Source organism: Cinclus cinclus, chromosome Z (genome assembly GCF_963662255.1).
Source record: "Cinclus cinclus chromosome Z, bCinCin1.1, whole genome shotgun sequence".
Classification (NCBI taxonomy): Eukaryota; Metazoa; Chordata; class Aves; order Passeriformes; family Cinclidae; genus Cinclus; species Cinclus cinclus.
In genome coordinates this window covers 14568225-14595404 of record NC_085084.1, presented here as the reverse complement: position 1 = coordinate 14595404, position 27180 = coordinate 14568225, and the positions used below count along the sequence as shown (strand labels likewise).

Sequence of the window (27180 nt, the reverse complement as noted above, 5' to 3'; positions counted from 1 at the left end):
GAAGTCAGTATGTCCTGTTGGAACTCAAGTCTTCCCTAGCATTTGCAATGAATGTGGGGGTGTGAGACTGCTCATGCAGGAGCAGTGGTGACAGAGGAGGTGCTGTCCTCCCCTTTTGCAGGCTCAGCTCTGCCTTAGAGCATTTTCTCTGTCTGATAGCCCCTTGTCCCAGCATCCTGGGGGACAAGCAGAGACAAAGTGCCCTCGGCAGGGCCTGGAAGCAGACTGCATCCACATACTGCTGAAACTCCAGATCCATCATCACAGTGGTGGTGTGGCATAGACAGCCCCAGGACACCATGCCCTGCCCTTTTGGCCTACTCAAAGTCCTTCTGATCTGTGGTGCTTAGTATATGGTCAAAGTGATCTGATTGTTCCACACCTTTCAGCACAGATAAAACAAACACACCTGCCTAATATATTTACTTGCTCCTGGAATTTTGTTCTGGGACTAGCCAGTGTGACTGTCAAATTCTTTGAAAAAAACGGGGTCATTTTACCCTTAGTTTTTAACCTTGAGAAAGGGGAGCCTTATGACACCAGTTAGTTTAAAACTGTATTTTTAGTATTTTTGGTATTTTTCTGAAAGCAGTTTCCTTATATTGAAATTCCTTGTAAGTACCCAGGGAGGAGGAAAAACAAAAGGCTGTTATTTAGCTGCTGAGTCACTGAAGGGAGAGGTTTGCAGTGGATGTGTTGCTGGGAGGGTTTGGGCTGGGGCTGGCACTGCAGCAGGTGGAGCTGGGACCCCCATGGCCCAGCCAGCCAGCCTGGGACTGCTGCATTGACACAGGTGGCCCAAACTGGGCTCTTGAGAGGCATGACAGCTGGGACTCTTGCTCACATGGGGATGGCAGTGTCAAGGCTCAACTTGCAGCAGCGAGACCTGGGTGGGCTGTCCTGGACACCCTTTCTCTCCAGCTGATATTTGTAACTTTCAGACGTGCCAGAGGGAAACTGAAGCACAGTGAAGATAGTGGTTAGCCCCTGTTTATATAAAGCTGAATCAAACTCCTGAGCTGGTTGTGTTTCTACATTTGTGGGCTGAGAATGGCTCTTTCCTTGAAGTAGGAAGGAAAAAAGCTGTAAAGTATGGTCACGGCTGTAAACCCTGCACACACAAAAGGCTTTGAAACACAAAAGCATATATCTGATCTCTGAACACAAGGCTTTGCTTCTCTACACACAGATTTCAGGGGAGAGTGAGAGGCAGGGATTTTCAGATGCAACTCTTACCTAGAACAGAACTGAGCAGCAAGCAGGTGTGTTTGAATAACAGACTTTTTAAAAACACAATGACCAGGTTGGCGAAAACAGATTTCAAACAGTATTCTTTGTCTATACTCCACCTAACTAGATTTTGTTTAGTAAAAAACAACCCAAACATAAGTTTAGAACTTAACTGAGGTTAGTAAAACACTCCCTAAAAAGAAGTATATTAAGCAGAAAAAAAGGTGAAAGTTACCATGACTGCTTAAGATTTGCAGTCCGTAGTGTTATTCTTGCTTTTAGCTTTTCTAAAAATAGTTCTCAATTTGTAGCCCAAAGCAGTGTACTATTTATACTGCAGGCTGTGCATATATTAACTTACTATCTTCAGTGGTAATAAAGTCTGCTGAGATATGTTCTCAGCATAACTTTTTATCACAGTTAAAAAACACACACATACACACAGATGCTTTTCAAATTATGTGAACTGCTTTAAGAAAATGAGATGTTTACATCAGACTGTTAAAGTGCTATTACAAATGGGGATGAAATGAAAGAGAAAAGGCCAGTCAAAGTTTGTGCAGGAGTTAAGTTACAGAGTAAGGGTAGAACAGCAGAAGTTTATGTGTATTCTTGCCTATTGGTGCTTTTCTTGTTTGGCATTGGTGTGACACGGCTGTTTCCTGAGCTGATGTGCCAGTGATTGAAGAATTTTAATAGCCTGATGAGGCCAAGTGTGGTGCTGGGTGGATTTTAACCTCCAGAGAAGTATACAGGAGTTCACATATTTTTGGGTTAGTATTTGCTGTAATGTAAATATAGAAATAACAGCTCTAGGCTTCACCTGGGTTTGCCCAACAACATGATATGGTGGAGCTGTGTCTTGAGTAGTCCCTGTTCAGGCCCCAGCCAAGGGGCTGCTGCTCTTTCCCTGACGAACCCTGGCACCACTCTGGAGTTTGAGGAAAGCAACACATGAAGAAGCAAGGAGAGCTGGGTCCAGAGCATGGCACTGCTGCTTTTCCTGGCCCGGGGGCAGTTCAGAACTCAGATGTTGCACTCCTCTTGTATGAAAGATGGTGTTAGTCAGCACTTGAGGCATTCCTAGATATGTACTTCTGCTTCTGGTAGTGTAACTCACTCATCATCTCTGAGATCTGTGACATTGCTCTTTAAAATGTGGCATTTTAAATTGGATAACTTGACCAACACCAAATCAGGAAGCAATTGCATGAATTAGGCTAAAATCAGTGCTGTAAAACAGTCAAACATCCGGTGCCAGTAATCTGGTAATATGGCAGAGCTGGAGCCAGAACTGCAGGGCAGTGTCCTCACTGACCCCTTTTGTGCTTTGTCCTCCCCTCTACACACCGGGGACAGCACCCTTACCCTCCAGCATGAGGGGCTCTGGGAAAGGAAGAGGCAGAGTCAGTAAAAGTCCTAATGTTACTATTCACTGATATAACCTTTCACCTCCAGCAGCTATTTGCAGGGTGAGTGTTACATGCCCCTGTTTACTGAAGGCTGACCAACACTGAGAAATGACTCTGTGCTGAACTGTGATTCAGCTTCAGCGGATGACAAACACAGCCACCCCTGCTTAGGTGAAATGAGGAGTAAATTAACTTAAACCTCAAGGCCATTTCTTAACATAGTACAATTTCCAAACTTTAGCTTAGAAAATGCTGCTCAGAAGCCAGTGAACTGCTACTACTGTCAGATTTTTGTTGGATTTTTGCCTTTGCAGGTCCAGACATGTAATTACTAACTGGTTTCAGCAAAAGTATCCCCTTAAATGTAAAGCTATTTCCACAGCCTGAAGGTGACCGGGTCACACTCAGCTAGCAAACCTTGAAGGCACAATGGCAAATGCTAATCTTTGCATCACTGCTGTGCTTGAAGCTACCAGCCAAACTGTTTCAGCACAGAGACCAAAACCGAAGTTCCTCAGCAGTGTGTGCAAATCTGTGTGAAGTGGTCTTGCCTCTCCTGCCTGCCTGTGCATCATCCTCACACTACACTCAGTACTCAGTGTACTTCCCACAAGCTCCTGTGGTGACTGAATTGACAACAAAACATCCAAGACTTTGGTCATACAAGGTCAGTCAGGAATTCGAACAGAAATACACAAATCAGTATGGATATTATCCATCATATGAATCCAACAATCAAAGGAATCAGCTCAGTCTCATTCTGAAGACTGAAAGCAGACTGAAAGGGATCAAGATTTTTCCAAGGTCATAAATCTACTTTCCCCTCATAAATCCCATGCTACTTAAAATACAACTGAGGAAAATCTACTTTAGCCTAATCCTGTTTAAACCCAATTTGACCTGGTCTCCCAGAAGCATTATCAAAGTCAAATAGTCTTGTACACATACGGTTTCATAGGCTTTATTGGGAACTAAGGGTACATTCATCATGCACCCAACTTCCAACTTCTCACTGATCCACTAAAAAAAATTCAATCAAATCTAAAAATGTTTTCCACTCAGGGAAAACCCTAATCAAAAAATGACAAAGGTTGGGTGGGTTTTAAAAAATATATATGCACATTATGGCAAAGAGTAAATGAACAAGAATGAGGAATAGTGAATTAATTTCCTTTCATTTTTCTCAGGTCTGTGCTACAGACTCACTGATACTACCAAGTGAAGATTCACAGTTGGACTTCATCTTCTTTTGCTGTATTTGAAAATACATTAAACAGACAAACATATTTGACACAGGCATTGTGGGTTTCCAAAAGTGAAAAGTCAGAGCTATAGGTAGCATTTTTTTACCTACATGCTTGCCATGCAATAGCTTGGCAAATGCCTTCTGCTCCCAACACCTCTCACAAGATTATGCCAACAAGGTAACAAACATCACCATGAGAAAGCTTTCAGACAACAAAATACATTAATTACCAGTCAAGACTGCTATCAGTGAAATCTGAAAGTAAACCAATCAAGTGAAGTCCGAATCTCTAAATAGGTCCAGTTAACATTTAATGACACCTTTCAGACACTGAATAAAGGGACTGAGAGATATGACTGCAGTGGAAACATGAAACTGACAGAAAAGTTTTGCAGTGAACAAGGGCCCATACTGAATGACAGCTTCAGCATATGTGTGTGTGTATATATATATATATATATTTAATTATTGTAGCATTGTCCTGGTTTACAATACAAGATACATATTCTATTACCATCTGAGAAGGGTGATCATCCTTATCTCTGTGGGAAATGTCTTCTGTTAATGGGCCATTGAGTCCTACTGTATAACTGATAAGATTACATCATCCCATTGGGAGATGCTCCAGCCAGGAGGACCAGCCAAGCCTTTCCTACCTAGATAAAAACTGAGGTTTAGAACGCCAAAGGCAGCCTTTTTCCACTGGATTCCAGAGGAAGAACCAGGCTTTTTCCACATCATCGCTGGACCCTTTGGAGGAAAACTGCACCAACACCCTGACTGACAGGGTATCAGGTTGTATTCTGACTCTATCCGTGTTTTTTTTTTTTTTTATTATTGCATGTATTTTTTTTTTCCTTTTTCTCTTCCTTATTAAAATTTGTATTACTGACTTGAAGTCTCACTGGTTTTACTTTTCAAACCAGTACAAGCATCTAGGATCAATAGGAAGAACCTAGAAAAACATGGACTCAGAAAAGGCTAAAAGTGACTTCTCAATAGTGCTCACTGCCCTGTCAAAACAAACTCCTGGTAAAATCCCCAAGCAAAGTATTTAAGAAGTATTGATTTTTCCCTGCTCATACCAAACCATGGTGAAGAAGGTTAGATATGGAAGAGGGTAAAATCAGTTCAGACACAGCCACATTGTATAGTAGCTTAGCTAGTGATTCAGAGGGCAGCTAAGTTATCCTGAGTCCAATTAGGCAAGTACATTTGGCTACTATGCAGTCAGTGACTCTAACTCCTTCCTTGCATTTCAACATTTTTCATGAAACATGCCAGTCTTGGTGGTTAATTTAGCAAATATGGCTCTGGTCTATCAGTAGAGAAGATCATGGTACACTGTTAAGTGGCAAACACAACCCCTTCAACAATTTCTTAAAAATTGTGAACACGTGTAGTCATTAAAAAAGCAAACAAAACAAAGAATTTGATCCACAGTCACAGTAAGATAATTGAGAACTATCACCCATGCATGGATCAGAAACAGCATACCAGAGCAATGGTAGTAATTTAGCATTTACAGGCATCCCAATGGGAATTTGAAAGGAGGAAGAGGGCTCTGGAAGTGCCTTCTCTTGACACAGGTCATAAGTAATCTGTAAAATGCCAACAAATAAAGAAGCATTTCACCCTGCAACCCTTTCAAATACATAGAGTCAGATAAATGAGACCTAACCTGCCTTACACCAGGACTCATCGCACAATAATTAGAGAATATTCCGAGTTGGGACTCACAAGGATTATCAAAGTCCAATTCCTAGCCTATCCTGTGTTGCTTATACTTAGGTGCAAGAGCAGGTGTAAGTATCCCATTTATTTTTTGTTTTCTCGCCATAGTGAATAAGCCTCAGATTGTGATAAGCAGGCTTACTGCTGCTTGGCAATAAATGCTGGTGAACTGGCTGTAGATACAGGGAGAAAAAAAAAAAAGAGCACCACAAGGGGGTTTAATGAAGACACAGATATCTCGCTTAGGCAGTTTGAGCAAAACTAACACTCACCTGAGAATCCCATTTCCCAACACTGCTACAATGCTGGCTATGAGCTTACAACAGAAACACACACTGAAATGAAACAGGCATTAAACAAAGAATTGGTCATCTGCATCTTACCATCTGGTAAAAAAGACAAGTACAAGACAGCTTCTTCAGAAAGCTGCGATACTAGTAATTTCAATTTTCAACTTTTTTTTTTTTAAATAGTAGATTTTACCTATGGAAATAGAAGTCAAACCAGTGATTTTCATTGCTATTGTAGGTGTTGATTCTTGCATTTATTTTAGTACTCCCATCTTTAACCCCAATTTTCATTTAATTTACATCAAATCAGACTGCTAATAATATGCTAATTTGCATTCTACAGAACTCAATTCTTCATATCATGACTGATCCAGTCTGGTTCTGCTTTATTAGGCTGATGTGTCCTTTCAAGCAGAAATGGCTTCTGTACTTCCTTTGGTGAAAAAAACCCCAAACTTCAACCATTTCTTTGGCCATCACTAAATTACTTCTAAAACATGCAACTTAAAGGCTGAAGCACTTTCTGCTAAGTGTTTACAGTAGATTAAGTAACAACTCAGGTTTGCAAAATGGCATGTAAAATTCTCTGTAGCAATTACTCTCACTGCACTCACAGACAGAACTTTGTTCTTGCACTGTATTTTGACATATAGTCACTCATTATTTTCCCAGCTGAAGTTTTCTAACTATTCAGGTTTGTCATATGTCAATTCCAATGCCAGCCAGGTACTTTCACGTGTACTGCCAAAGATCTTTGTGTCTCCTAAATCAGAAAGCGGTCCACCAAACATCCTGGGTGTTTACAGAAAAAGATTAAGGGAGCCATTAATACATTATTTGTCAGAAAATGTGTTATTTCTGGCTGAGAGAAACTAATGAAACAAGCAGAAAAATCACACATCTATACAGAGAGCAAAGTTCCATTTGTGACTGAGTCATAGCTACTTAACATATCTGGATACGTGAAACAAACCTATTCCTTATTTTGCTGTACATTTCCTCCTTCAAGGAGATGCATGAGATGATACTGCAGAGCATCTTCGGAACACTTAGGAAAACATGTTTTGACTCATCAGGGACATCAGACTTTGGTCAAATCCAAAGCACCCTTTCAGCGATTAGGGGCCATGACAAATACAAACATCTAAGACACAGTGTTACACCTGTGAATAATCACGTCCCAAAGGAGAGTAACCAATGATCAATAGCATGGTTTCAAAGAGCTAAGTACCACGAAGATAGTCAGGGGTTCTTCACTTTCACAACCAAAGCATCTGGCAGCTCATCATCACTACAGGAAGGCCATCCTTACATTCCAAATTTCAGGTTTAACAGTAACAGCTTTTAAGTTTGCCCAGAATCCTGTGGAACACAGTAGTGCACAGCCATAGCACTAGGAGCTGAGCAAGCATTTCTGAGATTGAAGATTATGAAATCATGACCTAGGTGTTTTCACTTGCCCATATGTTGATCTGGTCCTTTTTATTTCCTAACCAATAAAGTCACCATCATCTAGTAACATTGTTTTCAACAGAGTGAGATTCTTCCCAGAAAACTGTGTTTATGCATGAGTTAAAATATGTCAGTACAACTGGCAAATGTTAAGTGAGGATATGTGAAGAAACTATGTTTCTTTCTTGGAAGATGTACCAGTGTTTGCACCTAAGTTTAAATCGTGTCCCCATCCACATACTTTGTCAATACCTTCCTTCTCTCTTCAAACAACCATCCCTTCCTTCGTTTAGTGAGCCTCAACAGAATCAGAGCTCAGAAGTGATTATACACACTATATGCACTATGAAAAGAACAAAACTCTGGCCAGGCTGTGGACTGGAGGACAGGCTTATAACCCCACTCAAGTGTAACCAACACAATACAATTCACAATTTTACAGAAAAGATGTTTTTTGTTCCATGCTTTCCTGTACAGGTGTGCCAAGATCAAATATTTCAACAAGTGTTCACAAGTACAACCTTTGTACAGAAAAAAATCAGACTGAGATTGAGACCATCATAATTGTTAACTAAATATATCAGTTCTAGTACCGGTCCTAAACCACTCTAGCCAAGAAAGTATCAAACCAACCAGTTCCTCATACATTTGGCTACAGGGCATTCTCAGATAAAAAAAAAAAAATAAAAAAAAGCCAACAACTTTATGCTGTAGTGGAGTTGCTGATGTTGCATTAATACAAAAGGTCAAAATATTGTAATTTTGGTGCTTTAAAGCAGTTCTGTGACAAAGTCCTGGAGCACGCCTGTGTCCTCTTACTGGAGGTACACACAGTGGCTAGAGTATTAACTTGTCATATTGACTATCAGCTGACTGGTGAGATACACATTACCCATTTCTGATATAAGCAATTTTTATGGATCATCCAGTATTGAATAGGTCTTCCTCCATTGCAACATGTGCTGTGTACTGTATCCTTTTCTGTCTCACTGGAAAGGATAAACAGAGTATATTTACCACCTATATTTGGTTGCTGAAACTGACAGTAACTCTGCTGAAGTCTGCTGGTGAAGATGTGGACAGAATAGTTTAGTCAGTGCTTTATCATGACAGATCCACTGGAAGTTCATTGCTAATACTTTGTTTTTCTCCCTTTAAAGCACATTGTTTTTACTGGCATTTTTGTCAGGTCATCAAGAAGTTAAGTTAACTGTACTCCAGTTGCTCATGCAATTTGTCTCAAAAAAAGCTGGTATATCCACATACGCACAGAGGCAAACTTATGCATAAGACAACATCTGTAAGAACTTATATTAAACTTTGCACTTCAGCATCTGCAAGGTCATATTCTCATTACAGCAAGAACTAAAACCAATGAACTACTATAAAATGAATTATCTCCTTCTGTACATTATTTTTATTATTTACATAATACAATATAGCATAGATGCCGGGTAGCTTATGTGCAATACATAAATATGAACTATCTGTACATGTTTGCATATCTAATAACTCAGAAGAACAAAGTTAGAAGCGAAAACCTGACGCTTTTAATAGTGAAATAAAAACAAAGACTGACACCAGCAACAAAAATCAGGTCAGGAGTAGCGCCTTGTGTACGTATGTAACTATTTACAGATGAGAACAGGCATTACCACAACACTAGTCTAAACCGTATTTGTTTATATAAAAACCACAAGTTTCATACATCACAAAAACCCCTTCCATTATAACACAGAAGTGATATATATTACCAGACAAGCATCAGTGAAGAATACTGCCTTTTCTAGAGTTGTTATTGTACAATGCCGTAGATAACGCAGCCCATGCAATACACCCAAGAACACTACAGTCCTATACCCAAGTACAATTAAAAATTATAAAGCAGCCCTCCAAGAGTGGTTCCAGCTACCATTTAAGTCTACAGCAGCCATGTTAGGTATGGTTTTCCATGCAGAACGGTGCAACTGCTACACTTAAAACTAGAAAAATTAATTCCTAATATTCTTTTGAACTTGGAACACACAGAACATAAGTAGTACATGAATAATAAACTGCTCTAGTTTTCAGCAACTTATTTAGACCTGTGTTGCTTGACAGAGATGCTGTGATAATTCTAGAAACATTTGTAACTGTTTTTTGAAGACCAATCTTACAATATTCTGCTACACAACATTTTTAGCTATGCAAGGAAAAGCAGACAACTCTGTTGCAGGCCAGTTCATAAGCTCCTAACAGGACATTTCCTTTGGGAAATTTTCAAGATTTTAAAGGCAATGTAATCTTTTACAAAACAGTTTTCTTCTTATATATATCTGATTTTTTCTCAGTGCAGTTGTTAAGTGACTTAAATATGGCAAAGACCTTACTGGGATGGTGGACCCCTCTATACAGCTCGCTTTCTGCTGGAAAAATAAAATGGAGTGTGGCAACTAAAAATAGAATGAGATTTTAAATGATAGAAGTAGACTGCCAACTGTATTAAAGTATCGTTCTCCAAAACAGGCATATAACATATACCTCATGCACATCTCAAAAGGCAGAGCTGCTGCACACATGCAGATTGCATATATCTATTTGGCACATGTGAACTAGAGTCTGTCCTCTGTGCATGTGTATTCCTGTCCAGGTTTCTGATCATCCATCTATTCTGGGGAGGGCATATATATATTTTCAAGGGCTGTATCTATCCAATTCTGCCTGTACCAAACACCCAAACATTTGAAGTATTATTTAGACAGACAGGACTAGAAGTAAAACTTTGGAAAACAAAGGAAAATGACCATGCACCTGCTCTTTTCATGTTTTTTTTAGGATGTATTGGAAAAAAAAGCCCCACAAAAAGTCAGTCTTTTCACAAGCACATTAATTTATATTCTCTGAATTTTTTCAGCCACCACAACTGGATTCTCTTTTCTGATTTTTGCTGCAGCTTCCGCTTTGTAATCATAAGGGCAGTTATGCTTGTCAGAGTAACGGTGAAGTCCACAAAATAGGTTTCCACATCGGCAGTCAAATCCTGTGCACAGAAAAAAGAACAACATTATTAGGAAGATTAGTTTTTAATTAAGATGTTAATTAAGGATGCAGTCACAACAAGGGGATATGTTTGTCTACTATGACATACAGAGTAAGAAAACAATAAATGGATTTACTAAGTTGTGTGAATTGTAAAGAAGCTGATAAATTTAACAGAACACATTTTGTCAAGTTTAATCTATCAAGAGTTAACTAATCATGCAAGTTTAAAACTGACAGTATTCTCATACCTGTAAGACCAACCTTCTTCCTGCACATGAAACATCTGTTCTTCTTTGGTTTTGGCAGTTCAGCAGCTCTCTCTTCACTCTCTGAAGTACCAGGTTGAGAAACTGATGGGCTTGGTTGAGTAACAACTGTTAAAGCACGCAAAGGAAATAAGGGTTAAATTTGCTTTTCTTGACTTCACTAGGCATCCAGTAGTATGCATACATTAAGGACTAATTCACCAATTAAGACCCTGATATTTGTTGCCAAAAATACTACATAGGCTAGTCCAAAAATGTGAATCAGAAATAAGGATTTTTAGCTACTTTATTCATCCCTTCTGACTCTACTTGAGACACTCAGATTTTCCCCCACATTTCAACCAGCTAGAAGATATATGGCATTCAATTATACCTATATGGGCCTGAAAAGCATAATAGAAATTCCATGTACACATTTTATATTTGGATAAACCATATGATCAAGTAACAATCTAACACTGTAACAGTAACTGTACAGCTAGAGTGGCTGAACACAGATACCTCTCTAGGAAATACAACTAACAGGAACATAGTGTAGAAAAAATGAAATTCAGTAATGTGTTCCTGCTATAGTACTGGGTTGTTTTGCCACTTCTGCAGTGAAGTCAGGCATCTAAAGCAGTTCATGAAGACAGCAGCTAGGAAGCTTTCAATTCTGTGACAGATCCAGAACACAGCTACAAAATATACAGTTCAAAAGAGCACGTTTAAATAACAAAGTGAAGATCTGTATTGGATATCTGTAGTTTTTGTAATTTATTCAGTTTCAGTGTTCAAAATGAATACTTTCTCAATTACCTCTTTAGACATCTTTAGAACACCTTTAGAAATGATTGTTTTATTGGAAAAACTTTTTTTTCCCCAAAAATTTTAATTTTTTAAATTGATATCTTCTTCATATCCAAAACTGAAACTAAGGAAAGCTAAGAGATGCACTTGCACAAAACTCTAACACCTGCTCTTGGTAAAAGTTTGCTGAACACTCCCAGTATTTGATAACACCTATCAGAAAGCCTACTAGCTGCAAAATGCATTTCACAATAAACAGAGCATATAAGCCTCAAGGACATATTTGCAATCAACTTCATACAAATATCGTTTGTTAGATTAGATTTTTTAAAACAAATGACTGCTAATATTTTCCTATACTTCCACATCATAGCAACACTCATAATGAATAACTAAGATAGTCTGCAACCTGGTTTTCTAGTCACATCACACATATTTTATAATTTCTTTTGCGAGAACCATTTGTTTTGTTGAAGATTTTCTAGATGAACAAACATGACACTCTGAACTTCTCTTGAAATCCTAAAAAAAAAAATCAGTGCTCAGTACCAGTTTGTCTACCAGAGACCTGTGGCCAAAAATTGGCTTAACAGACAGCAATATCACAAACTGACTGCAGCTGTTGGATGTTATGCACCTTGGCTAACAGCCATCACCTATGGCTTTAAAATAAATAAAATTATTAAACACCTTCCCCAGAAGCATAGTCAAATCCTGTTTTAAAAGATTTGTTATATTGCTAGTCTGTTTCAAAATGAAATGTTAATTTTAAGCCAAGGCAGATGAATAAGAGGAACCGGAAACACACACATTGTGATGTAGCATGCAGTTAGCTAAGGGAAAGCTTCATCCACATCAGAACCAATTTAAAAGTTTGAGCCCTGGGAGCACACATGCCGTTTCAATCATATGCAAAAGATGGGGCGGGGGGGAGAGGGAGGGGCAAATCAACAGTGACATAAAGACACAACATACACTAAGAGAAAATGAGAAGAGAACCATTTATATATATCACTGCCTAACACATGTCAACAAGGAAGCAAAAATTAAAACAGCAACTTCCCATCAATTACCAAGGCAATGAGACTGCTTAGTAGATCACTCTTAGCACAAAACAAAGTATCTGAGAACACATTCATCTAGGGAAAATGTTACCAATTACTACAGGTATACTTCCACCTTTGCATCAAGAAACTGCACCAATGGCAGGCCACAAGGGGTAAAGTGATGCAAGTGATCCTAAGGAACTGCAGCAGCACATTTCCTCAAAGGGCTGCTGAACAGGATCCTCCCCCCACAACTAAAACATCTTCCAAGGAGGAAAAGCAGTATATGACATGCAATAATGGTCACTAAAAGGTACCAAGACAAGAAGGGACTCAGCTCCCTAAATCCAAACTAAACATTTATTACTTTCCAAGAATAAAGGATTCTTCTATTATTTTATGCCCGCAGACTAATCTGATTGGGTTTTATGATGTTAAATGTTCATAAATGTGCTTCTGAGTAATGACAAGGACAAGAAGAAAAAGCTGCCTGCCCTGTCCCCAAAACCTCAGAGTAAAACTCCTTTTTCATGTACCTATAGATGAAAAATATTGAACACTGTAGTTGTTCTGCCATGACATCAGGAGCCCATCTAAATCAAAGCACTGTTCTTACAGTTGCTTGTCACAAAAGGCTTCCTTTAACATGAAAGACAAATCCACCTGGGCAAGCACAATTCCAGCCCTCAAGATATTAAATTAAATTCATGCCAGAAATCAGTGTTAATCAAAGTGCTCAAAATTATTTATGCATTACTGCAGAACAGGTAGTTGAAAAAATGCCAAAAGCTGGAAAATAGTGGTTATTTGTACCTGTTAACCTGCTTCCTCACTACTAACAGTGTTCAGATGAAGCAAACATCTCACCACTAAAACTTCTCACCACTGTGAAAAAGCTCTTACTGGCATGCATGCACTTTCTCATCCTCATCTACAAACTGGAGAAACATGGATTTGAAGGATGGATTATGTGGTGGATAAGGAATTCACAAGATGGACACAGCCACAGAGGTCAATGGCTCTGTGTCCAGGTAGAGACTAGTGATGAGTGGTGTCCCTCAGGGTTCTGTCTTGGGACCCCTGCTCTTGAGTATCTTCACCAGTTAGACAGACAGTGGGATTAAGTGCACCCTCAGCACACAGGAACTGATGCCAGACAAGGAGAACTGGACAAACTCAAGAAATGGACTCAAGTAATGGACTCAAGACCTGTCCTTCTACTCTGCTACTCTAAGTAGCACCCCACCTGGAGTGCTGAATCCAGCTCTGGAGTCCTTGGCACAGGAAAGATGTGAATCTGGGTTAACACCAGAGGAGGGCCACAAAGATGATCAGGGGGCTGAAGCACCTCTCCTATGAAGTCAGTCTGAGAGAGATAGGGTTGTTCAGCATGGAGATGACAAGGCTCTAGGAACACCTTACTGGAGCCTTTCCAAGCTTAGAGGTTTTATAAAACAGAAGGACAGCTTTATAAATGGACAGATAGTGATAAGACATGGGAAAACATTTTTTAATTACAAGAGAGAATTATATTAGATGTTAGGCAGAAATTCTTTACTCCAAGAATAGTGATGTACAGAAACAGAGGGGTTGGAACTACATAGTCTTTAAAGCCCTTTCCAACCTAAATGGTTCTATGGCTCTGTGTGGCCCTCTCCATCACTTCAGTCATGCCCCTTCCTGTCTCTGGCTCAAGACCTGCCAAGATTACTACACTCAAATCTTACCAGATCAGTTCTCCAACTACAAAGCCAAAAAATTTAGGAACAACTGTTTTTCAGAACTGGGTAGTAGTTTATTAACTACTATTTTGGTCTTAAATTTTTGCCTGTAGGCACTATAAAGATGCAGTACCATCATGCCCAATGATGACTATTATCCTAGGAAATTAATGATAAAGACTAACATAATCCTGTACTGCAGAAGGGTGCCTGAAAAAGTTTATACAAATACAGACATTTCATCATGAGTTTCCTTCAAATTTAGCCCAAAGATAGAACAGATCTTTACAAGAGGAGCAGCAAAGCCACTGATGGAACCAGTCAGCCACATGACAAAGTACAACAGCTACTCAATCTACATGTAACAAACATGGGGAATAAAATTCTTCTTAGATTCATGGGAGTGCCATTCAAAATTAAAAACCACTCTAAGAATAGAATGCCCAAAGCTGTCAGCAATTTTTCTAATACCAAGCAGCATGGCTGCTTCAAAAAAAGCATGCATCTTATCAGTATTACACAGATTTCACATTGGAAAGGAATGAATCTAATGTTTCAGTCGAAGAAAACATGTTGAAAATAAATCAGTACTATTTTCTAAGATTCCCCATATCAAAAGTGACCAGAAATGGATTCAAAAGTAACAGAATACAATTTTTAGAAGCTTCTCTGGTGAAAGAAAAATCCACCAAAGTAACATCTATACACCTTAAACTTCAGGGATAACAGTGGCACAAATTTTTGAGAGCAGGGAAGATTTAATTTGATGATGCGACTTGATGAAGATAACTGCCAACTCCCACCATTGAAGAAATGGAAAAACAAAACAAGAGACAGAAAAGGTAGAGACAGAAGTTATCCAAAAGACATTAGATGCATTTCTGCAGATCTGGAGCTCAAACAATAGCAGTAGTAGTAGAAGTACTAGAAACAATTCTTATACTGCATATTAGCACAATTGTCCTGGTTTCAGCTGGGATAAACAAATTTTAGTCTCGATAGCTGGTACAGTGCTTTATTTTGGATTCAATATTCAATATTCTCATATTGATGAGAATAATGCTGATAATATTAATGAAACTAATGTTTTAAGTTTTGCTAAATAGTGCTTTTAGTTTAAAACAAAGATTCTCAGTTTCATGTGTTCTGAGAGCAAATAGGTGCACAAAAAGCCAGGATGGAGCACCACTGGGACAGCTGGCCTGAATGAACTAGCCAAAGGAATATTCCACACAACAGAACACCTCTCCCAATATAAGAATGAGGGTTGTTGATTGTGAGCTGCCAGTCACTGCTGGGAAATGAGCTGGGCATAGGTCAGCAGGTGGTGACCAAATGTATGAAGAAACTTGTGAAGTTTCTGGAATTTATTCCTCTTTCTCCTCTTTTCATTACAATTATATTGTAATTATCATCAGTATTGCTTATTTTACTTTGTTTTAATAATTAAGATTTTTTTTATCTTAACCCACAGTGTCATTCCCCCCCCCAGCTGTCCTTGCCACTGGGGAGCAAGAAGTGAGTGAGTGGCTGCATAGTACTTAGCTGCCAGCTGGGCTTAGTCTAAGACAATGAAGTGCTTGTACATACAACTTTGGTCTGGACAGATGGGCAGTACCTATTATGTCTCAACAAGCTTTTGCTCATGAACTACAACTGCTACGCCAACCTAGGAGGAGTGAGAACAGGTGAAAAGAACCCTGGGGAGATGTAACTTTTGTTGTGCCCCCGCCCTGTTGTTGTTGGGCAGGGGAAAGTTACAAGATTTGTGAGTGCTGGCCTTTCAGGCACTCAGCTTCATGGTTTCTCACAGAAACCTGTAGTTTCCAGCCAGCATAAAAAGACCATAAAAAGCAGCTCAGACTTTTTCCACAGGCTTTATTATCGTCCGTGTAGGGGTCAGGCTACAAATCCAAAGATGGGGGATCACACATGTACTTTTATAGGGTTTGAGGGGATCACAAGTAAACCAATGGAAAACAGGGTTAACACATTTTGGCCAACTACATTATCTTTCTTTGTTTGGGACAACCAATTATAAAGAATCAAACCTAACCAAATAATACTCTAAAAAGATAAGAAGAAGAGCTTACATTTTTTCTAACATGAGTCATTCTAAGCAAATAGTTTTTCTTATCTCAAAGAAAGTGCTAGGGGGCCCTCACAGGAATATCTGCAGAGGGATTCGTCTCCTCTACAGAGAGATACCAAGGTCAGTAGGGAAGGGGAAGGAGGTGCTCCAGGTATTGGAGCTGAGATTCCCCTGCAACCCACGGTGCAGACCATGGTGAGGCAGCTGGGCCCCTGCAGCCCATGGGGATCCACAGGGATGCAGTGATCCACCTACAGCCCATGGAGGGGCCTCACACCAGATGTGTGAGGGGGATGCCTGAAGGGAGGCTGTGACCCCATGGGAGACCTGTGAAGAAAGGAGCTCTGCTCCTGTGCTGGAGCAGCCTGTCCTTGAAGGACTGCATCTCATGGAAAAGCAACCCACACTGTGGCAATTTGATGGGAGCCATTCCCCACAGGACAGACTTATGCTGCAGCAGCTCTCAGGAAGTTGATGCTCATGATATGGCCTCATGCTGGAGAAGTTAACGGAGAACTCTCTTCAATGGGAGGGACCTGACCCTAAGCAGGAAGAGTCTGAGGGGATGAACTGACCATAATCCCCATCTATTCCCTGGCTTCTGGCACCACTGGGGTAGGAAGTACAGAGCAGGTGGGGAGAGTGTGTAAAGAGGGGTGAGGGGAAGGTGTTTTTAAGGTCCATGTTTACTTCTCATTATCCTGCTCTGATCTAGTTAATGATAAACTCCATCTCTCTAATTCAAGTTGGTTTTGCTGTGATGGTATTTGGTGAGTGATCACTCCACATCCTTATCTCAAGCCATTATTCCCTCATTTTACTTTCTCTCCCTTGTCCAGCTGTGGAGGGGAGTGATAGAGAGGCTTTGCTGGGTGTGTGGCAACCAGTCAGACTCAGCCCACCACAACTAGTTACAAGAAAACAACCATGCGAGTTACAACCGAGTCACATCCAAAATGCCTTTCTTCAGATGCTAAGGTACAATTACTTGTCTTAGCACCAGTCAAATCTAGATTGTAAATAAACTCAACCTGAGCAAAGAAGAAAAAAACAAAATCCCAACAAAATCAAGAGAAATAAGCTTGCCAAACTTCAGTTTAAGTTTTTCCTCAACTTTTCCACCATCAGTCAGTTGTTTCAATCTTAAAAAAGTATAATTTTATGCTACAAGACTGCAAAAAACAATTAGTTTGCCAGAGGTAATCCTTCTTTTAAACTTTCTGATTCATAAGAGAATCATACAAAATTTCGTTTGCTAATGAACATCTGGCAGAAGACAATGTGACTTCATACTGTTCAAGATACAGTCCATGATCTATTACCACCTGGTTATGAAATTGTCCCTAGCGTCAGACCATGTTTACAGCTACACTGTTTCATTAACAACTCCATGACTGCATTATCTTAGTGAATCACACCTCAAAGAAAGTATTAACTTTTGTTGCTATTAGGCGATATGAATTATTTACCATTGTTCCAGTTTGTCCTTGCGAGATCAACACGTAACAGATGCTACTGGAAAAACGGAAGATAAAAAATCTGCCTAGCCTAAACACAACAGGAATTTTTTTTCATAAAAGTCTAGGCCAGTTTCTCTTGCCTGCAAGATGCAGGGTAATGTACCACTAAATATAGCCAGCACTGTTGATTTAAGATGCCCAACAAACCCTAAGATTAATATATAAGGACATTATCTTATGCTGTCTAGGATCTCTGCCAAACAATAATACTTAAAAGGGAACTTGGGCATTAGAGCAGCTGGGGCTGCCTCATGAATTTACAGGTATGTTCTCTCAGGAGGTAGTTCAGTTCTTCCAAGTTTTTTCCAGAGGCTATTTAAGTTCTCTGGTAATACTTCCAATCCTCTCTACACAAGCCTGTGACGGCTTTTACAGGTTTCATGCTCTGAGACAATTTACTACAATTCCTAAGTATCTTTGGGCTGCTTTGGATTTTTCCCCTTTCTAATCAATGGTGAGCTGTGCAACCTATCATACAGCTGACCCACAGTAACTGATAAACAGGTTATATATCAACAATAACTACACACTGTCTTTACAGCTGGCAAAATGACAACAGTTCTAAGAAAAGTAAAATCACCTATTACTTCTGTACTACTATCATTTTATGTATTTCTATTTCCTTCTTGACATATTCCAGTGGGATTTCATAACATGGCAAAACGGGTTAATGAATATTGTTGCAAAGTCAAAATTACTTTTCAGTCACATAATGAAAGCCTCTTTAGATGACACCAGATACAGAAATTTAGTAATTGCAAAAACTCCCTTTTAGTCCATACCTAAAGAAAAAACCCAATATATTGCATATGTACTTTAGTACTTTAGTTCATGGCACAGAACTTCGACTTAGCATGACTTAAGAAAATGGTAAAACCCTCTGTACAAATACTGAGCAATCAAACATCAAGTGACAGACCAATCTCTGTTGGCAAAGACATAACTAGATAAAAATTACTTTGATACAGTGTTGAGTAGCATCTGATGCCATTTTCCTCTCAATGACTTCAAAACTGAAAAAAATAGATTTTTATCTTCAGCCTGAGTAAACAGACTTCCTACTACACAGTTTTTTAAAAACTGTTTCAGATCTGGCAAAAAAAATGTCTGGGTTTGTTAAAGTACAAAACAAGTGCGTTAAGGTATCCATTTGAACAAACTGGTATGAATTCAGTTGTTCACTAGTTAGGTTAAGAAAGCTGCCCCTCCCTCTCTGCCTCACCCTAAGAAGCAGTTTACACATTGAAGTTTTACTACTCCAGCTACAACTATCCAGCTGTGAACAAAACTGTTAAATGGACAATTCACACAAAGCAATTAAAGCTGCAACTACCCTACATCCCTGAAACAATACATTGGTTATAACCACCGTATTTACTCAAGAACGCTAAGCAACTTCTGTTGATGTTTCTAAACCATTCATTCTCCCTTCCCCCACAGCCTCACTCCTCTGTAGAATGGAATTTATTAAGTACCCTTCTCAAAATACAATAAGCCATTTTGACTGCCATGAATCAGCTGGAATTGTTCTCCTAGATAATATACTAAATCCCAACAGTTTGACTTTAAAACTGAACACTTTGCCTTAATATGATTTTAGAGTGCCTCATTTTTAAAAACAAATGTTAGGGATCTAAAAATACCCTCATTAAATGTCAATTATTTTACTAAAAATTAACATATATTTTAAATCTGCTCTGGAACTAGTCCTCTTTCTTGATTCTGATGAGACAGTACTCAAAAGCATCTTAAATGCATTTCTTAAGATCACCACCATAACAGAAGACGGCTGCTCAGAAAGTAAACAAACCCTCCACTCCTGTTAAGTCACTGGTTATGCCCAGTGTCACTCTGAGAACATACCTGGCTCAGTCTCTGTTTTCGGCGTTAATTCTTCCTCTCTTGAAATGCTCATTTCTGTCATTTGCTGTGTTACAGGCAAAGCGGCAACAGGCACGTTTCTGTTTAAACACAGTGAAACACATAATTTACACCAGTTTTACATTCATAATAAGAGCTTGAATTGTGCAGACTCGTTAATGAACTATTGGTTCAGTCACTACTGACACATTTTCCTGACCTATACTTCTACTATCTTCAAAACACACTTCTTGATTCTATTGTAGTTTCCCCAGAAGAAAACAGGCAAGCCTGTAACAAATTAGTTCTATAGATAAACAAAAAACATTCTTTTTACTACAGCACTACAACACCAAAAGCTGAATGATTTTTTAAATTTACATGGATTCACAGAGCCCTGTCAGGTCCTTTTTCCTCTGCAGATAGTCACTGCAACAGGACACGATTGCTGCAAGCTTTCCTGCACGCTCACAGCTCATTCAACTGTCACAATGCAACCTTAATTTTACCTTGTTTTTTCAGATGTGCTGCCAGCAGCACCTTCACAGTTGTTTAAGCTAGTGTCTGCTCTCTGTACAGATGCAGAGTCTGAGGTAGGACTGTTTGAACCATTGGCTGTTCCTGTGTAACAAGAATTTGACAAGTTATGAACAAATTGCAGAAAACACATTTATCAGTCTCCTGTACAGTTATGAACTGCCTGCATACAATTTTCAATGCTAGTGCTTATTATTTTTCACTAAAAGACACATTTTACTTAATAATCAAAATGCAGATTGCATAAGAAAATGCTAACAGAAGTGGAAAAGCAAGTTACAGTTGAATGCCAAGCAAACCAGAACACATTACATAGATTTTTTTTTTAATCTTTACTGTGCTTTAAAGTAGTATTCTCTTTGAATATTCATTCTTTCAGTTCAGCTTTCAGAAGTTCTCCTAAAAATGTTTTAGTATTCCTTCTAATCCCCTGTACATTTTAATTCAAAAGAAATAAAGAAAACCCCAAGAACTCCCCACTCCCTTACCCATTGGGCTGATTCTACCACTATTCTGCTGTCGCTGAAGATGTTCTTTGTAGCAAACAGAACACATCCCATTTGTCCTAGGATTTCCATAAAATCCACATCCTGTACTACACAGCATAGGCCCTGGGGTCTGGTTTGTCTCCTGAGTCATCTCGATGCTGTAAATAAAACCAAAAACTGCATTAGGAGCCGGCATGTCGCCAAAATCAATTACAGGGTTAAAAGTATTAAGAATGAAAAGAATTGTGTCTGCTCACCCTGCCCCACCAAGTGATATCACCATTCTTAGAGGGTTATATGAACATTAATACACCATTCAATACCACAATTTATTGCTAAATAACATCATTATGAACCTTTAAGACAAGAAAAAGTGTTGTCATACTAATATTGAGAAATAATATACTTGCTGAGCACTGAACTACATGCGCAGGGTAATTGAATTTGAGAGCCAAACTTAAGTACCAGCTTCTGAGAACTAATAGGGATATACAGAATAAATAACACTAAGTTCATACCCACAACACAGTTCTAGCAAATAACTTAGCTTATTTTTTTGCTGGACTCCAGCAGAAAAGACCTGCTTTTTCAGTACTGATCTCACATAATTTTGAGGCTAATTCCACAATTAGCAATACTTACTCTCACAACACTTTTCCAAGGGAGACAACATTAACAACTCCAAACTGTTGAGTATGTCCTACCACTTAGCTTACACATTTACAAAAAAAAAGACTTCTCTAATCGAGTTGTGTCAGGACTTCTAAGCCTCCCAGAGGCAGACAGTGTTAAGCATGTTAGAAATACTGTTTTCACCTTCACTGCCTGTTAACCTCTGCAAAGCAAAGTTAGTAGAAACCTGCACAGCATCCAAATCCTTGCTTCCCAAGGGCAATAAAACTGGAACACAGTAATCAGGCATTTGCTACAAATTGAGGACATGTAATAATATTGCACTAAAATTTAAATTTAGTAGAAGCCGTACATATGGCATCTGAAGACATTTTAGTATAAATTTTGGATTGCTGTTTTCCTATTCAGAAACTGTCACAGTAAGAAATATTTGGCAGCTGAGACTTAGTAGAAGTCAAAAATGCCAAAAGTGAATTTGTTACAGTATAAAGAAAAATGCTTCTAATTAAGAGAGCTCTACTTGCTCTACACTGCAAGTAGTAACCTTATGTTTCCCTACCACTGTAACTGACAGGTGCCTTTAGCTAAAACTAAACTTCTGTGATCACAGTAAACCAAAATCAGGAGAAAGTAAACAAGCGAAATTCATCTCATCTGCTGGTGGTCACAGGACCTAATTTTCCAGGTCCAAATAGCTGTACTATTTATAGGATTATAACATCTTCCAGGTATAAATAGCATCCTTTCTGGCTACAACACGGCTTCACACTTATTCTGATACAGTTTTACAAACACACCAGTCAAGGGAGCTAGCAAAAGCCTGACCCACCTAGAGGAAACGTAAAAACTTCTTGTCATCTTTGACAAGATGTAGACCTATGCCTATATAATGCAAAACAAGACTACTTCTGCCCTTTTGTTACTAATCAGGTTAACATCAACGTGCTGTTAAATGCACTGCCAACTGACCTGCTTAATTTCCAAGTTAGTGCGCTGAGACAAACTTCATCACTTATTAAACGTTGCTTTTAGGTGCCAACTCTAATATTCTAGTACAAACTAGGCACTAAGCAGCTCCTTCGGTCCGCAGAGTCTCCCACTACCTGAAACGCATGCCCCTAACGGAACGATCAAGTCGTTGCTACCCAACGCTGAACAGGCCCTGCTTTTCCAAGCTGCGGGAGGCGGCCGGGGTTTCACCCGGGCTCACTTTCAAGGCGACTCGGAACAGCGTGAACACCGCTGGGGAGCACGCACCCCGGCCGAGCCCGGACCGAGCTCGGCGCTGTCGCGGCGGGTCGGTCACATGGGCGGGCGAGCGCCTGCGCTTCCGCCTGTCAGGCGGCGGCGTGACGGGCCCGGGCCGCCCGGCCGCCCCCGCTGAAGTCAGTCCCTATTTATATCTCCCGCAGGCCACCGGCTCCGGCGGGAGGAGGCGCCGGCGAAATCCGACTGCCCTTCCCTTCCAGGGGAGAGCGGGTGTTGACTTGCAGCCCAGAAAATGCGGCATCATCAGCCCGCCGCCTCTAGCGAGCAGCGCCCCGGGGCAACCATCGCTCCACAAATGCGTCCCGCAACCTAGGGCGGGTAGGGTTACATCCAACCGCTCCTCTTCGAAAGGAGGGAAAAAACATAAGTGAAACAGGTCTCCTTCTACCAGCATCCCCGCCGTCACCAGCCCAGCTCGGAGGAAGGGGAGGGCAAATCGCGTTGGCAACCCCGGCCTCGCACCTCAGTCACCCCTTCGGCCCCGAGGCCATGGCCGGGCTGCCGCCGTCCCGCCGGGCAACCCCACACTGCCGGCCTAACGACAAAAACGAGGGCCCCAACGCGCGCCGAAACCAGCCCCAGAACGCGGGCATCGCGTTAGCAACGGGCTCACCGACCTAATTAACCAATTGCCTCAACATCCTCCTCCCGAAGAGGGATCGCAATAAGCAGGAGAAACACAGAACAAAACAAAAGGAGGATGCACAAGGGCTGCGCGGGTCACTCGCCGCTCACGTCCGCACTCGGGCGAGGCAGAGCCCAGCGTCGGTACGGGGGAACCGAACCGGCACAGAGCGCTCCCCAGCCGGGTGCAGTCCGGCGGCTGACTCAGACAAAGGGGGGGCCCAGCCAAGTGTTCGCAGTGCCGCGCGTCCTAACTGCGTCGCCCACCCCCTCCGCCTCCTCCGGCACCCGGACACAAAAGACCCGCGAGCCTGCCGGGCTGAGGAGCGGCGGCAGCAGGCGGGGATGTCCGGCCGGGCCGCTCCTCGCAACCGCCTGAGTCACGGTCGGCCCCACGCCGACGCCAGGCACAGGAACCTCATTGTCTCGCCGCCTGCACTGCCCTGCACCGGCCCCGCCGAAAGCCGAAAGCCACGACGCCGCCCAAGAGGAGGCCCGGGCACACCCCGCCGCGGTAAAGGCCCCGCGGAGCAGAGCCCAGCCTGCCACCCCTCGCCCACCTGTTCCCGGCGGGGGCCACAAACCCCGCGGCGGGTGCCGGAGAAGGGGCCGCGGATTGCTCCGGGAGTCTGCGACGAGAGCCGGGGTTGCGGGGCTGGCGGCCGCGCCGCCGCCGCTTCGCTCCTTTGTTCCCGCAGCGGCAGCGGCGGCCGTGTCGGCAGCGGCGCGAGGCGGGACCCGCCGTGCGTGGAAGGCGGGCAGCGGAAAAGCGCTGGAGGCTGGTAAGCGGAGAGGGTGAGGAAGAAGACGGCGACGAGGAGGAGGAGGAAGAGGAGGAGGAGGAGGGAGGAGCCCAGCCCGCCCGGCGGGGACGGCTCCTCCCCCTGCCCGCCCGCCGGTGCATACGTGCCGCCGCCCCGCACTCCGCCCGTCGCCGCTGCGGGGCGGTGCCGGTGCCGCGCTGGCCGTTCTCCCCAGGGCCACGTGAGGGAGCGCGGGAGCCCGGGGCGGGGAAGGGTCCGCGCCGGCGGAGCGCCTGCTTACCGCTAGGTGTCCGAGGGACCGAGTGCCTCAGCGCCGGCACACTGCGGCCTGTCCAGCCTTAGAGAACGCGGATTGCCTTTATGATACAGTTTTCTTGGGTATTTCTTTCTGTTTGTCCTATATTTGCCTATCGGATCCAGGCGTCTTGTGAGATGGAAAGTGAAAATGCAGGAGCGTTGCTCCGAAAGGGAAGAGAACTTCCAATTTAAATAGCCGGTTATACATTTCATTGCCCGTTGTCTGACAACATAGTCCTTATACTGCTCTGAAGAGCAGAGCTTCACAGAAAAGAAAGAATAAGGAAGTAACTATACATTTTACTTAATCCAGTGATAGTGAGCTAATTCTACTTCCCATTTTGGATGGAATCTTATCCTCTAAGAGGTTATTACCTTCAAAAATACCGTGAGATTCACAAAAACTGCTTTGGCGACCTTTTTTAACTTGTGATGTTTGGAATGTCAGGGGCCCGTAAAAAGAGGACACTGCCTGGGTAACCCTAGGATTCTACCGCAAGAAGCTTCAGAAGAGGACAATATTTTTGACCTTTGTTTGCTTAGCAGCATCACAAGCAAGTTGCCTTCTGAGGAAATGGGTGACTGGTTCAAGCGACACATTTTTAAAGATGTCTTCTCTGATGAACATACTCATTATAGAGCAGAAACATACTGCTTCCATTGTCTTACAGCTGTTGTTTCTGGTTGAATGTTGTGAATTCTTCAAGAATGTGGCTAGGGTTCCACACACTCCTTTGAAAGTCTGTAAGCTCACCTGATGAAGGACATCTGCCCTCTGAAGAGACTTGAGGTGTAGTACTCCTAAAACTTTTAGGTGGACATACATTGTTTTTAGACATGTGTAGTGTGCAGTCCAACAGAGGGATGAGTGACCATCTTTCCCACAGATTCTTCTCTAAAATGCATTGGATGACTTTATGGCATATAATTTTAAGATTTAACCTAGGAAGCATAGTAAAAGACTGCCAGTACTTTCTCCCTGCTACTTTCTTTGGTAATGCTGACATTTGACGTATGGCTTCATTGTAGGGACTAAAAGAAATGTAGAGAATAACTAGACTACAGGGTCTTCATGCTCTTTTTCTGTGTACTACTGAAAGTGTTGTAAACTCCCATTCAAAGGCACAGCAAGATAATAGTTAATTATTATAATTATTCATATTATGGTAATATTAGAATTATTATTAATATGGTGTAATTTAAGGTGTGCTGAGTTGTGAATCTCTGTGTTGTGAACAATGAAGCTGACTGTGTTGATCCTGGCCAGTGCTTCTCAATTTCCTCTCCTTGTTGTGCTAATGACACATCATCTTGTCCAGCCTCATTTTACTTTAATCTTTGGAGTTTGCTCTGCTCCCAAAAGTCATGTCAATTCTTGGACTATTTGGCATAGTATTCTCTGTGTGCAAATCTTCACATTCTGCTCTCATATCTCTCATTTTCAACTCTCAAGATCTCTTCTTAATATCTATTTTAATACTTTTGTACCTTGTTTTCTGATGGTGCTTTAAATAGTTTTGCATCAACAGATTACCCAGATGCTGGCTCACCTACTAGTTTAATTTCTCCAATGACTGCATTACTTTAAAACCAAAATCAATGTGCAGAATATAATCCATGGTTTGAGAGTCTGTACTTGTGACTGGAAAACTATATCTGATCTGTAATAGGTATTACAGATTTCTCCATCCAACTCTTTTTCTGCAACATTGCAAGGAAGAAGCCCACGTGTTTAGTTGCTTCTGTCATCCAAAGCCCTGTAATTGTTTAAGACACTTAGATGATCTTAATCAGTGGAGTCCAAAGTGGGCCCACATGACAAGATCTAATGGGGTGTGGAAGAAAATACTAGAACTTCAGTGATGTATATATACAACTGATAAGTATATGTACACTAGATGTGTGTGCTCAAAAAAATGTTTTACTAATAGGGATGCACCAAAAAAGTGAAGTTGTAGGAATCTTTTTATGTCACACAGAAGGCTAAGTAATTGCTGTGCCCTGACAAATTTATCAGTGGAGACCGCTGATACAAATTATGCCCGGTTTGTTGTTGTTGTTGTTGTTGTTGTTGTTTTAATGCAATAAGAGGATAGATTATTTGCTTTGTTTGTCCATGTATATTCCTGTCAATTATTTTCCTGAGAAAAATTGCTGCACTGGTGGCGTATATCTATTTCTCTTGATAATCCTGATTGACTTCTTTTTCTTTCTACATTTAAATAGGAGTCAGATAGGGTCATTCAGACAGCAAGGAATTTCTGCCCACTCTAGTACTTTATTTTTTGTATCTAACAATTAAAACATTTCCCTAATTTGCCTTGTTGGGTTTCTCTGTATTTCTGAGCATCTTCTAAGTAAAGACCAAGCTGTACTTGTGTTGTGGTATGACACACGTCCTGATGCAGAGAGCCTGAAAAGTGACCAGTTCTCAGTCCTGGAGAATCAACAAATGTGTTTTAATTTTTCACAAAAGAGACGAGTATTTGGAGGTGGATGTTGTAGCTGTAGTGTTGATTGGTAGAGAGGTCAGAGGGGTGAGGTAGCAGAGAAGCTGCAATATGAAAGCAGTTGAATCTTCAGCACCTATTTGTTCAATACAGGTGAGCAATGTCCTCCTTTACATAATGCTTATAGTGGTGGCAACATTCTTTTGTCTGTGAAACTGTAGAGACCCTGCTAAGCTACCTGCTGTACTTGTGGACAGAGTGTGCTTTTCTTATTACCTTTCCTTATAATTGATGCAATTGTAAACTAGGGTGTATGTCATACCAAAGGTAAATTCATCAGTTTTCTGACTGACATATAAACATTCCTACAACTTCACTTGGAGCAGTTTCCTTTTCTATTTTATCAGAGTGGGATTCTTTTGAGCTAATTTGGATATAT

The 27180-nt window shown here is 41.1% G+C and overlaps 1 protein-coding gene across 1 annotated transcript; it reads right to left on the bottom strand.

The window, feature by feature from the left end:
- Nucleotides 1-8780: 8780 nt before the first annotated feature.
- ZFAND5 (zinc finger AN1-type containing 5) lies at nt 8781-23890 on the bottom strand. The gene is made up of 6 exons (XM_062512844.1): nt 23791-23890; nt 20705-20862; nt 20189-20300; nt 19683-19780; nt 10634-10759; nt 8781-10383 (listed from the first exon to the last, which is right to left on the bottom strand). The coding sequence occupies exons 2-6, from the start codon at nt 20853-20855 to the stop codon at nt 10235-10237; spliced, it is 636 nt and encodes a 211-aa protein (XP_062368828.1). The 5' UTR covers nt 20856-20862; nt 23791-23890; the 3' UTR covers nt 8781-10234.
- Between the last annotated feature and the right edge of the window lie 3290 nt (nt 23891-27180).

Excerpts from the sequence above, each read along its gene's own strand:
- ZFAND5 (XM_062512844.1), bottom strand. The coding sequence starts at position 20,855 with ATGACTCAGGAGACAAACCAGACCCCAGGGCCTATGCTGTGTAGTACA. Across the intron at positions 19,781-20,188 it reads AGCACATCTGAAAAAACAAG|AAACGTGCCTGTTGCCGCTT; the intron begins GTAAAATTAAGG and ends GTGTTTAAACAG. Across the intron at positions 10,384-10,633 it reads GAAGAAGGTTGGTCTTACAG|GATTTGACTGCCGATGTGGA; the intron begins GTATGAGAATAC and ends TTCTGTGCACAG.